The sequence below is a fragment of the Eumetopias jubatus genome, unplaced genomic scaffold, assembly GCF_037043125.1.
Source record: "Eumetopias jubatus isolate StellerSeaLion01/CBP00866 unplaced genomic scaffold, mEumJub1_p1.0 scaffold_14, whole genome shotgun sequence".
NCBI lineage: Eukaryota > Metazoa > Chordata > Mammalia > Carnivora > Otariidae > Eumetopias > Eumetopias jubatus.
The window spans coordinates 20,709,786-20,723,559 of record NW_028274820.1 but is presented as its reverse complement, the minus strand read 5'-3'; the positions used below and the strand labels follow the sequence as shown (position 1 = coordinate 20,723,559).

At 48.8% G+C, this 13,774-nt stretch overlaps 1 protein-coding gene across 8 annotated transcripts in view; it reads right to left on the bottom strand.

Annotated features, from left to right (window-relative positions):
- ATXN7L1 (ataxin 7 like 1) overlaps nucleotides 1–13,774 on the bottom strand; it is a 230,246-nt gene that overhangs the window by 140,041 nt on the left and 76,431 nt on the right. For 7 of the 8 annotated variants that reach the window (XM_028120642.2, XM_028120648.2, XM_028120737.1 and 4 more), the window contains exon 3: nucleotides 6,634–6,738. The exons of the other annotated variant lie outside the window; for it this stretch is intronic. In XM_028120642.2, the coding sequence (XP_027976443.1) occupies nucleotides 6,634–6,738 (105 nt within the window). The remainder of the gene's footprint in view (nucleotides 1–6,633; nucleotides 6,739–13,774) is intronic. 8 annotated transcript variants of the gene reach the window in all.

Sequence of the window (13,774 nt, the reverse complement as noted above, 5' to 3'; positions counted from 1 at the left end):
AAGGAACGTAGGTGAGTCGCTGTCAGTCATTTATTTTCCCGCTCAGCCTCTCTGCTTTAGCTCACAGTTCATTAAATCTTACTGCATCACCATCAACATGCAAAACAGCTACCTGAAGGGCATTCAAAAATATAATCAGGAAAGGGAATAAAAAGCCCTCTCTGAGAAAGAGAGGAAAAATTAATCCTCTCTTGTCTATTGAATGACATCTAGGTTCTTTGGTTCTAATACATTTTTTTTTAAGTAGCAGCGACATTCAAGGATTATCTCTGTCTGATGGATGGGGTGTAAGGCTGCATGGCTCTCCGCTTGGAGGGCAAGCACCAAATGTGGCTGAAGGATCTGTGGCTACGGCCATGCTATTTCTTTTGCCTTTTCTGGTTTTGAGGTGGGGAAAACTGCGGCTTAGCGGTTTCTAGAAGAGAGCTTGTTTTATGTTTTACATACAAATGTGAAGGGGAAATTAGCCTGGTGACCAGCTCTGCAGAAGCTGGAATAGTAAACTTTCTACATGCTGTTGTGTGTGTGTGATTCATGGCAGGTATGTCTGGGCTTAATGTGTATGTGCACACACATTCACTTTCACGTGGAGAAAAATGTAAATATAGAAAAGCACAGAATATGCGATGACACGTGGGGGTGTTCTGTTTTATGGGAGTTGTTTTCAACTGGGGGCGACTTTGTCCCTTAGGGGACATTGGCAGTGGCTGGAGACAGTTTTGGTTGTCATGACTGAGGGTGGGCGCTGCTACTGGCATCGAGTGGATAGAGGCCCGGGAAGCTGTTCAACGCCCCATGCTGCACAGGGTGCCCCCATCACAGACAATTAAGCAGCCCCCGATGGGAATGGTGTTGGTGGTGAGAAACCCTGCTTTACAGTAGTAGTTCATTATGCAAATATATTAGGAGAAAAGGAGGTGAAAAAAATCATACTCCTTTCATTGGACAAATCCTACAACTACAACTTCATAAATGTTCAACCCCATTACAAAGATACGACGTAAATCTATTATAGTCTTCTCTTTGATTACAATATTCCAAATTGTTAAAGCATGCAACTACTAAAAGTAATATTACATTTTTTTCCATTGTAGGCACCGTGCATCTCCTTGTTTTGAGCTTATATACATGGCTGTGCACACAGATAAGACCCCCTACACACACATGCACACCTGCATGCCCATATCACACACAGAGGATTCTTTTTGGAAAAATGGCAACAGCTTTCTCCCTGGGATGAGGGTGGGACCCACAATAGCACTGACATAAGAGGAAGAGTCACACACGTCATCTTCCTACTCTGCGTTATTTATTTATTTTAAAGATTTTATTTATTTATTTGACAGAAAGAGCAAGCACAAGCAGGGGGAGTCGCAGGCAGAGGGAGAGGGAGAAGCAGACTCCCCGCTGAGCAGGGAGCCCGATGCGGGGCTCGATCCCAGGACCCTGGGATCATGACCTGAGCTGAAGGCAGATGCTTAACCAACTGAGCCACCCAGGAGACCCTGGACAATATTTCATTACAAATCTCTGTAGCTTATCACTTGGTTTTTGATAGCTTAACTTTTTTCTTGTTCAAGCAAACTTTGTTTCATTATTGTACGAAGGACTTTCCAAATGCAAGTTCTTCTTCTTCTTCTTCTTCTTTTTAAGTAGTCTCCATGCTCAATGTGGAGCTTGAACTCATGACCCTGAGATCAAGACCTGAGCTGAGATCGAGTCGGACGCTTCACTGACTGAGCCACCCAGGTGCCCCAAGTTCTTTTAATCATTGCAACCACCACTCTATCCATTCTAAGAATAAGGAAAGTAAAGCACAGAGAGGCCAAGTAACCTGCCCAAGTCCAAAAGCTAACAAACGGTAGAGTTGGAACATGATTCCAAGCAGACAGACCCCAGAAATATTCCCAACCATATGCCAATCACATCATGGCAGCATATCAAGCTACAACTTGGGCTGGACAGCTATGAGGGATAGGGATGCCTGCTGAGTGGGATCGGGGCCTCCAAGGCAAGGCTTCTGTTTTCCCCTCTCTGTGACTATCCCTAAATCACCTCATCAACTCCTGAAGGGGCTTTAGAAACAAAGCAATCCCTCAAAATTCTAGATCTTCTGGGTAGAGGTTTAAAAGGCATCGAAAGGACCCTTGCACAGACTCAGGAAACAGACCTCAGAGGACCAACTGAGGTGGGGTGGCCCAGAAGGTGGCTCCCAGAGAGCCTTTCTCCGTGCCAAGCACAGGGTGTCACCTCTGGGCACACCTGCTTTTTATGCCTGGGACATCAGCGTGGGGTACAAAGTCAGGAGCAAACAGGAATGCAGAGTCCTGCGAGTGGGGACTCACATGACCTGTATTGGCAAGGCGGCCAAAACAGGATTGGACCCTGGCAGGGACCCCAGAGAGGTACCTGGAGCTTCACGACATTCAGAGGAGCTGACACTGGGGCCTCATGTGAATGTAAACCATATTTATAAAGCCAGATCCTCGGGACTCCTGGCAGCGTGATCATCTTCAGGCTGACAATTCTTGCCTCCAAGAGAATGCGAGGCTGAAGATGAATCACAGGCCAACGACTATAGGCTGACCTCAGCGCGCACATCCCCTGAGACAGGGCAAGAAATGAAGACAGGAAGCATTTGACCAAATTGGTTTTCCCATTTTTCATAAGAAACATTCAACTTAATAAGAAATAGCCACACTTTATTGACAATAATAGCTACCCTTGCTTTATTTCCTTACCATGTGCCAGGAAACTCTACTTTATCTCCGTTCCTCACAGTAACTGCGAGGCAATAACTATCACCTTCATTTTAGAGGAAAGGGAGGCTCAGAAAGGTCACACAATTAGCCCAACAGTACACAGATAGTAAATGTTAGTCAAGATTCTAACCTGGGTCTGTTTGATTCTGAAATTCATGATTTTTCCACTATGGCTTTCAATTTTTCACATTATCATCAACCTTCAAAGTCCCCAGAACCAACTGCCTCAATACTCACACACACACACACACACACACACACACACACACACACTGTGTACTTTTTTCAATTTAACTTAAACAACCAGGACACCGAGATCTTGGATGCTGCCACACACCCAACTCTCTATGCCAGTATCCATAAAATCCAGGAGCTGAATTGCACGTGCTGTGAATGAATAAGTTGCTAAGAGAACACACTATCCAGTCCCCTGTCATTTAAAAAGTGACAAGTCCAGGGTCTCAGGGCTGGGCACAGCTGAGTTGGGATTTGGCCCCAGGCATACTGGCCCCCAGGTATGTCCCTCCCAGTGCACCCTAGCTTGGCTTCCTGGGGTCAGGGCCCGCGATGGTGGGCTCATTTCTGGGTGCTGGGAATACAGAGCTGACAAGGCACATCCCTGGTCCTGAAAGGATCCGAGAGGCTGGTAGAGGGGCCGAGACAGTCCACAGATAACTGAAGTGCACGGCAGAAGGTGTTGTGCACAGGAGAACAGAGCTTGATGGCTACTAAGAGGGACAAATCACATCTACTGGGGGGCAATGGGGCATGATGCCATGCAGGAACCCAGGCTCTGGGTGTATTTGCAAGAAGGTGCTTCCTACCAGTGATTCCGCACCAACTCCATGAGGCAGACAAGGTGGAGAGACAGAGGCAACCTGCTCAAGGTCACACAGTTAACGTGAACTGCTTTGTCTGCCTTCTATGTCCTCTCCATTACAACAGACTTCAAATGCTGATCTATGGACCCTTGGCAGGTTGGGAGTCAGGAGAGGCCAGGTAGGTGGGGCTCGAGCCGCTATACAAAGTTCAACTCCAATGGCTCTGCTTTGCATATATATTTGTAGATTGGGCTCTTCATGAGATTCCTTTAAAAAAAAGCTCTGATAACAAAATAGGGTATGAAGAGAACTGTACTCCCAGATATTACCTGGCCACTGAATGGGGACAGGTCCTGGAGTTTGGGCAGGGCAGGGAGGGCAGGGGATCCATGCAGAGGGGCAGTGAGGGACAATGGCTAAGCAAGCAGACTATGTACGCCCCTCACTCTGGAGTGACGCAGCCTGCATTCAAAAATCAGGCTCTGCACCTGCCTAGCTTTGAGATCTTAGGCAAGGGGCTCCTGAGCCTTAGCTTCCTCACATTCAAAACAGGGATCACACTGGTACCTGCTTCATAGGGCTGTTGAGAGGATTATACACTCAAAGATAGTGAAAGCACATGGCACAGTACCTGGCATTTAGCACAGTGTCATTCTTATTAACTTGTTGGAAATAGCGAGGCCAATCATAGGAGATAAAACAGCAAGCAAATAAATATCATTAAACCATTGAAAGAATTCTCAGGGAAACTAAGAAATCCTCACTGCCCCTGAAGAATTGCTGTGGTTTTGAGCTCTGCCTTGCATTCTCCTGGTCTTGATAAATATGGGCTGTGAATCGGCAGGACGCACACCTGAAAGACAAGGGAGGTTTTGCCGCCTCTATCTGCTGAGTTGTGAGTTGTGGTTGTGTTCCTACCGCTACTAGTCAGCTGGTTTGGCAAGAAGCTCAATGGAGTCTGGGATTCAAGTGATGAGCCCAGTCACCCCAAACCCCCAAACTCATTTCCTGCCACTGCTCAGAGGAGATGGCCACAGAACCCTAGGCTGTCCCCCTGAGCTCGACTTGGCTCTTGAACCAAAAGGCCTAGAACAGAGGGAGGCAGATGTACCAGCAGAGCCAAGCCCTCGAGACCTCTTTGGGTAGATGAGGCCTCGCCTTGGGCACAACTCTGCAGGGCACAGAGTCGTCCCAGGTCCCTTTCTAGTTCCTTCCATCAAAGACTCTGCCAGTGAATTAAATTCCCAGGGAAGGTTTTGACGGCTCATGGGATTTTTGTCTGTCCCGTTTGCAGCTGTATCCCAGTGCAGCACATCCCTGTGAATGAATGAGCGCCCATCACATTCGGGGTGCTCTAGCCTCCGCATCTTCACGAGACAAACAGAAGCAATTGGCCACATGGATTCCACGGTCATTCACCGAACAAACCAGTTGTGTGGGATCTTCCCGCCACTGCTCTGCTTTCTATTCCCCGACCTGTCACCTTAGCTGGTAGCACCACCTCTGAGACTGACAGTTTCCCTTTGGAAAGGTCTGACCTTTCCTCTCCTCTTGGAGGAAGAGAGGGTCATTTGCTACAGAGCAGTGAGCAAAAAGGTCAGCTCGTGTCGAGCACACAACTTGCTCCTTTCATGCTCAGTCTGCCAGAAACAAAAATGTTAGAGCTAGAAGCACCTCTGGAAATCACTCCTCATGGAAGAGAAAGAGAAACCAAGCTCACAGAGCTGGCTGCAGGGACGTTGGGGGACTGGGCCTCTACACAGAGCTCTCTGTATGGCACTTTATGTTGGACCCTCTCTCTACCTTGTGTAGGTAAGAAAGTTTTGGAAAGTGCCACTAAATCCTGCATTCTCTTTCTACAATATTAAAAACGCAAAATATTCCCACTATGTATATAGGGGCACACACTGATACAGATTATATATATTTAGATATGGATATATCATCTATATCCATATTCATAAATGGTATTACAATACATAAAAACTATTCTAAAGGCCCAAATAAATTTACTGAGGAGTTTGGATAAGCAAACTCCCTTCACTTTAAACCTATTTATTACAGAACAGTGACAACTGAAGCAGGTGGGGGAAAGTCAAAAACTCTTGAGTGTGAGAAAGGGGAAATGTGTAATTTACAAAAGCATACCCAATATTATTGCTTTGAGTTTTTTTCCGCACGATATTTAATGTGCTTTGAACTATAACAGTAAAAGGGGGCAACGAGACATCATGTTCATCAAAAAGGGAGTGGGGCTTAAGTAGAAAGATTGAGAAAGCCTCTTCTGGGATTCACAGCTTTGGAAATCATCTGGTCCAACTCCCTGTTTAAAGATAAGGAAACTTCCATCCCACGAGGTTAAGTAACTGCCTGTCCGAGGTCAGTAGCTGTTTATGCGTTCCTGAGGTAGCAGTCCCGTGGACTTTATCTGTTCTATGTCCATGGCACCTGCTCTGAAGGGGGAGTCTAGGGTTTGCTGTTGACCTACCAAAGGGAATTTATTACACCAAGGATGTAAAGATACGGAGGGAAAGTAAGTTCCCCAACACAAACAAAGAGCATTCTTGCAGCGAGAGAGAAACTGAACCTGAGGCTGTAAGTACCAGGCATTTCCTGCGGCAGCTGCCCAAGAGCCCCCTGAGTCCCAAACCCTCCGGGGGTAAACCCCGGGAGACAGTCTGGCCCCCTCTTTCAGAGATGTCGGGCTGCAGGAGCGATTCCTCAAGCCACCACTCTGCCGTTCTCCTCCGGTCACCTTGGGAGGCCCCCGGCAGTTTGGGCGGATGGCTTCAGTCTGGTCCCATTTCCCTAAATAAGTTGCAGGTTTTCTCTCATTTGCTCTGACAGGGCGGAGCATTTCCAAAGGGGGACTACAGCTCCGAAAATCTATCCTCCGTGAGCAGAGGCAGAGCGGCAGGAAGAACTTCCCCGCCGCCTCGGGCCGAGGCAGGCACACCGGGGCGACCCCGGGCTGTCCCGGAGCCAAAGGGGGGCGACGGTGGCGGGAGCGGCGGCTGCGAACGTGCGGCGGGGTGCGGGGGTCCACTTACCGCAGTGCGCCTGGAAAACCTGTGGCTTGACGGCCTGATTGCAGGCACTGCACACTACGAGATAGAAGTCGTCATGTGCGGGATAATGGCCAAATAAGTGCATATCTGTGGGGGAAATGAAAACACGGTGTTTTGAAAAAAGCAATTAAGTCTCAGAAGGTCTACCGTTTCCTCTCGCAATTTCCTCAAGGACAGGGTTTCAAACAAGACGCGCAGAAAGGCAACGATCTTTACTAAAGGGAACATGGTCTGTGCTAGCGCAGCTCCCAGCTCGCACAGAAGCTGCAGCCTCACGACACACCCCCACCCCCACCCCGTCGTCGCCCCCAGAGGCGGGCCGCTGTAACCCTCAGTGTGGACAGCGCGGGGCGGGGTGGCCCGAGTCCTGTGCCACGGGGAGTTACCTCGCCCTGAGACAGAGCCCACATGTTAGCTGGCACCCAATGGGGCCCTAGCTATTTGAGGATGGGGGCTCTCCCAAACCCATTCCAACTTTAGCAGAGGTCTCTCAGGTGGGTTGGGGGGTAGGAGGCCTGTGAGAGCCGCTGCCTGCGTTTCCCCACTGTCTGACGGAGACCCCACGGTCTCCCGGTTACCTGTTCCTCATCTGCCCGATATTTACGGAGGGCCTAAGTGCCAGGCACTGAGCCGGTGCCGGGCCGACGGATGAATGCCAGCGAGGGCCCCGCTCTCCTGGAGTGTCCGGCGGCAGAAGAGAGAAATACCAGACAGATCACCGCACAAGTCAGCATGTGGTTCTCACTGGGGTACGTGCAAGGGGTATTTTGGCCGAGACCTCGGGATGCGTGGGGGTTCAACAAAGAGCGGAGGGGGGCAGGGAGGAAGGTTTGGGGTCTGCCAAGGTAGGAAGTGTGTCGGAGGAACCTTTTGGCTGGAACAGGAGCACAAGGGGAGAGCCCAGAAGCTGTAAGCCTTGTGGACCAAGTAAGGATTTTGAACGTGATTTTAAAAACAAGGGAAGCTACTGAAGGCTTTTAAGCAAACAAGTGACATGATCAGCTATACACTTAAAAAATCAGGTGTGTGGTCCAAGGGACACAAATGCATACTTCCACACAAAAACTCGTCCACGCATGTTCAAAGCAGCATTATTCACAACAGCCAAAAAGTGGGAACAACCCAGATAGATGTCCATCAACCAGTGAAAGGATAAACAAATTGCATTCTAAGCTGACAACGGAATACTATTCAGCCATGAAAAGGAACGAGGTGCTGACCCTTGCTACAACATGGATGACACTTGAAGACATTATGTGAAGTGAAAGGAGCCAGACACAAAAGGCCACATGTTGTAGGATTCCATTTGTCCAGATCAGACAAATTTAGAGAGACAAAAATTAGATTGTGCCTGGCTTGGGCTGGCGGGCCTGAAAGGGGTTGGGGGTGCTGTTACGGGGTTCAGGGTTTCTTTTGGGGGTGACAAAAGTGTTCTAAGACAGATGGTGGTGATGGTTGTACAATCTTGTGAATATATTACAAACCACCAGCTCGTACACTTTCCATGGGTGAATTTGTACAGTATGTAAATAAAAGTTGTCAAAAAAGAAAGGTTCTGAGGACACATGGTCACATCTCCCTGTGTACCACTGGGTGCACACGGAGCCCCAGGGGCACCTGGCCTTGCCTCTGCTCAGCCCGCCAGCTCTAGAGTTGCTCCAGAATCACGCAGAGCAGGAGGCTCAGGAGCACCGACATGGTTGAGAGAGGAATTAAAAGACCGTGTATGCACGAGCACGCTTTCTGTCGCAAAGCTCCTGAACTTCCTCTCCCCACCCCCCAAGCCTCATTTTCTAGACTCGACCTGTGTCTTTCACAAAGAACCGGCAAATGCATCAAGGTTCCCCCAGCTGCAGAGCTAGGTCCCAGGGAAGAGCCGAGTCCCTCATGATGTGGGGAGGGCTCGTTTATCACCCAGCAAATGCTTTCACAGGAGCAGCCCCACCGCCCGGAGAGAAGCGGAACGGATACATTTGTCACTGGGCAAGGGGCTGAGTCCCGAGCTGCCCTGGAGGTGTGGCTCGAGGATGCCGCTGGCTCTTGCCGCAGCAGGTCCTCCTTGGACTGCAGGGGCATGTGGGCCCGCTCACCTCCGCCGCGGTGACAGGGGTGGGGCTGGGGACGCAGGCCCTCTGAATTTCTCACTCGTCGGTGGCCCTGGGCGCGGCCTGTTATTTCCCCTCTCTAGGACTCGCCTCTGTTTCCACTTCTAAGACTTGTTACCGCAGGGGAACGTTATTAGTCAGTACCTGGTGGGTGGGAGGCCCGAGGAAAGAGAGGCTGAGAAAGAACCCAGCTGTGACAAGGGTCCTGAAGCATGAGGAGTTCCATGCTGGGCCCACCCAATGTGCCCGGGGCCCCCGGTTCAAGCACCACAGCATGGAGGGGATGTCTGTCGGTGTCCTTAACTGGGATACCACTCGGTTCTATTCTTTATTATAGGTTATTTTTATAATACATGTTCTTTTTTTTAATAACAAAAGTGATCCACGGTTTTTGAAGATACATTTGAAAAATGCAAAAAAGGGGTGCCTGGGTGGCTCAGTCGTTAAGCGTCTGCCTTCGGCTCAGGTCATGGTCCCAGGGTCCTGGGATTGAGCCCTTTGTCTGGCTCCCTGCTCAGTGGGGAGTCTGCTTCACCCTCTCCCACTCCCCTGCTTGTGTTCCCTCTCTCGCTGTGTCTCTCTCTGTCAAATAAATAAAAAAATAGAAAAAAAGAAAAATGTAAAAAATCCAGAAGAAATTAAAAAAAAAATCACTGGCAACTTTATTAACATTTTGCATCTCATTTAGATTTAGTCACATTTTACATCCGGGAACATGTGAAACCAGGAGCTGGTGAGGGCTAAGACTTACTTATTGATTCGACAAGCATTTACTGAGGGACCTTACACCCTTTCTGCAATAGATTAAACTATGTAGGAACAGAAAAAATGTATGAATTAAAAACACAAGCGTGAACAAAAATGTCTTGAGTGCCTACTGTGTGCAGGAAGCTGTGCGGAGTCCGGGAGGGTGAGACTGCGGGGGGGGGGGGGCGACCCCCTGTTGTCTGTTGTGCACACCTGCTCACCTGTCAGAGGGCTCTTGGGACTCCCGCTTCTTCTGTAATCCTTCAGAAATCTGCAGTCCCCACCTCCTCTCTGGTCATGAGTTAGGCTAGCCAGAGGCTGGCCACAGGGGTGTGCGTGCGTGCGTGCGTGCGTGCCTGCGTACACGCGCGCTCCCCTAGTTAGGCTAGCCAGAGGCTGGCCGCAGGGGTGTGCGTGCGTGCCTGCGTGCCTGCGTACACGCGCGCTCCCCTTCACGCTCTCCGCTCCACTGAGACCCTTCTTGGTTTCCTCTAGGACAGTTTCAGCCTTGCCCACGTTGGCCAAAAGTGTGTCTCCCATGGAAAGTGAAAGGACCTGCTTGCTTGCCTGCTTATTCCTCAGTCGGCCGACCTTGGAATCTCCTCTACAGGCTGCCCGGGTTCTGAGCGCCCGGCAGATGGGGAGCAAGATAAGGGCCCTTGGCCTCTCAGAAGACCACCACCTCACGTAGCCTGGCCATCACAGTCGGGGTGCTGTTTGCTTGGGGATGGAGGAAGGTCGGGCAGAACTGAAAACTATTATGCCCGGCACAATGCTAGGTATTCTATTCATTAATTTCCGCTCTCTCTCAACTTACTGCCCAAACAACACATTCAGTGCACAGCTGAAGAGAACAACAGTGGTGTGCTGAAGTGGGCTTGTCCCAGCACGTCTCTCCTCAGTTCGTTCAGTGATTTCAAGGTGGTAGCTTGAAATCAACCTTCGTGGGAGTATTTACACCAGGGAAAGGGGCACAGACTACAAATCAGGGCTGGTCTTTTGGAGAGCCGGTTTTCAAGCATTTACCAGAGTACCACTGAATAAAGATGAGAAAACAGGGAAAAAGTGAAACCACCTGCAATGAGACCACCCCGGGGTAGCCACCATTGAGAGGTTAATATGGATCCTTCTCGACTTTGTGATGTGATAACATTATCTTGGTTAATCCTCATAATGAATTGAGAAAGTTGCCATCATCTTCACTTTCCAGGCAAGGAAACAAAGGTAATTGGCTTGAGATCTCAGGGCGCTGATTTGTAAACTGGGCTGAGATGCCAGGACACAGTGACTCTAAAGACAATGCTCCCTCCTCAGCAAAAGGCTGCTTCCTTCCTTGATAGAGCAAAAATCCCATTTCACAGACGAAGAAACCAGTTTGGAAGGGTCTCCTGGGCGACTAACAGGCTTTCCCAAGGCTCAAGGGGGAGTTACTGGCATGAGCACAGGCCTGGAGTCAGAAGGAGGGATTTTTTTGTACAAGGCTCATGGTTGTGCAAGCTCAGGGAAGGTGCCCAACCTCTCTGTCAGTTTCCTCATCTATGAAATGGGGCTCACAGTTCAGGGGGTTGCTGTGATGGTTCGTAAAAGGTGTTTTCTTCCACTAGGGATCCAGGAGAGTGTGGAGAAAGCCTTAACCAAGCTCATCTCTCCTACCTTCCAGAACTAACTGACTCTTTCTCCACTGGGAGAGTCCTTGCTCCAGGCAACATATCCTTTGTGTCTCCCTCACGACCACTCACAGCAGACCTCCTGGGAAGCCCGGGGGTCCCTCCCATGCAGAATTTGCACATGTGCGTGGACTGATGAGGGCTGAAAGCCTTTGGGAGGGCTCTCTCTGGCCGTGGCTGGGTTCCAAGAAAGCATGTGCACAAAAATGATGAGACTTTGCCCAGTTTCAAACAAAGTGTTCAATCATCTCCCAGAGAAAGCCAAACGTCTCCGTTTTGCCTCATTCTGCCCGCAAATAGACCAACTGTAGGTCAGATAGGGTGCTAGCACCACCAGGGCACTATCACAGAGGTGACCTTAGTCATGCCCCTGGCGTGAGAGAGCAGGGAGGGAGCAAACTCCATTAGCTCCATTTTGCAGATACGGGAAATAGGTACACTTGCTTCTAGGCCGGTATTTTTTGGTTTTTGACCCCAACCCACTATACACATATACATATCTCTCTATCCTCCCTCCCTCCCTTCCTTTTTTCCATCTATCCATCCATCCATCCATCCATCCATCCATCCATCCATCCATCCATCCATCCATCTCTCCTTGGAACATGTACATTACACTCTGATATGTTCTGTTCTACTCATTTCTTTTTGTTTTACTATATTCTACTTCGTTTAAAAAATGCTCATTGCTTTAAAAAAGTGCTCATTGAGATTTCAAAATTTCAGGACTCCTTAATGGGTCACAACTCAAAGTCTGAAAAACACTTCTCAAGGCAATCCAGCGAGTCAGGGGCTGAGCTCAGCCTGAGAGTTCACTGGGGATTTATAGCAGTCTGAGCTGGTCCTCAGTGGTCATGTGGGAATTTGGAGCCCTGAACTGAATCATTAGTGCCAATCCTATGCTGGAGCCCGCTGTACCAGCTCACAAGAGTTGATTGTATCTTCCGATCTCAGCATTCAGGGAGGCATGTGGGTAGCTTAAATCAGCCAAGGTGGGAATATTTACACCACATGAATCAGTATCCACCATAAACCAGAGAGAGCTGGTTTCTTCTCTTGGAGAGCTGGCTGTTTAAACATTTAAACCACTGACAAGCACCCATTCTGCCATCACTCTTCCCTGTATTAACTTCCCTAATTATAAAAATGGAGAAAATTATATTCATCATCTACCACAGTGGGAGGCAGAGAGTCTTCTGTGAACTTCGGAGGAAATCATTATATTAATATAAAGTTATGGTTGGGGTACTGATCATGAACCCAAGAACCCACGCACAATGGAGCCAGGTATACGTGTGGATCACTTTCTGTATCCAATGAGCAGAGAGAGGCCACAACGTGTCCACGGTCTGGTGCTAGGAGGGGGTGGGGTTGGTGGAGTGGGAAGAGCGGGGAGTCGAGAATTAAGTTACTGGAGTTCTTTCCAATGTCTGTCAACTTAATGCTTACTTATTAAGGGTTATTTGCGGAGGTTACTCACAGATTTGGCTCATGGTATTAACCTAATGCTTATAAATTTATCGCAGGCTATTCTCAGTGCCCCGATTTAAAGCGGGCACTCCTTTACTTCTCTTACCTGACTACTGATAAAATGCTCATTTGTGGCAGGCAGAGTCGACTGTCAACTGCATTCATGCTGTTGGTGTGGGCTGGCAACCTTGGCCTGCTTACGGATGGCCTCACCCTCCCTAAACGCACCCTACCGCCAGACAGCCCAGGAGGGAGGGAGGGGACAGAGCTCAGATGTCATGGCAGGAGAGAGACAGTTTAGGAAAACAGAATGATTTCTGTGAAAGTAAAACAGTAACTCTGATGTCCTGGTGTAGCTGGTTGACTGTTTCTTAAGTCAATACCGAAAAGAAATTGGCCGGATAGGAGTAGCATTTCATTCCAGATACACAGCTTTTTGAGGGGAACACTTTTGACACGCAAAGCCACGTGTGTGTATGAACTTCCGTTGCATCCAGTCCTCATGATTGGAAAATGGCCGTAGTTAAGGAAAAGGCAGGGTGACATCTCCAATCCGCTGTTTGTACAGGATGTGTTGCTAAGAAGGGAAGACAGCTGTTTTCGTGGATTTGGGATCAAACTAGATGCTGTGTGCCTTTGAATTTGCCCCTGGACACTTTCCAGAACCCAAGATTCCGACATTATGAAGCAACAACCGGTTGTGAGCTCAGAAGATGAAAAAGTTGAGAAGGCGTGAGTCAGGATTGATGCCTTCCCTCTGCGAGTGGGAATGCCGAGCGGAGCGCAGGCTGTAACAGAGAAGCTGCAAGAAGCAGACTTTGCTTTGAAGGCAGTGGGACAGCTTATCAGCCATCAGTGATACCTATGCTCGCTAGAGAAAATCCCACAGTGCGGAAAGGAAGACAGTAAAACAGAACGCTGAATTTCAGTTTCCATTTAAAAAAAAAAAAGCCCCAGAAAATGTCCTTCACGTTCCCCTAGAAGTCTGGTCCAGGGTTGGGAAACCACCCCAGTTGCTATAGGAATTATAAAAATGTCAAGGTAGCTGTTGCCATAATACTCTATTATAACAACAATTTCCTGTAATTTAAAAAGTGATGCTTCCCTTTTAATGGACTCCAAAAAACCACTGTA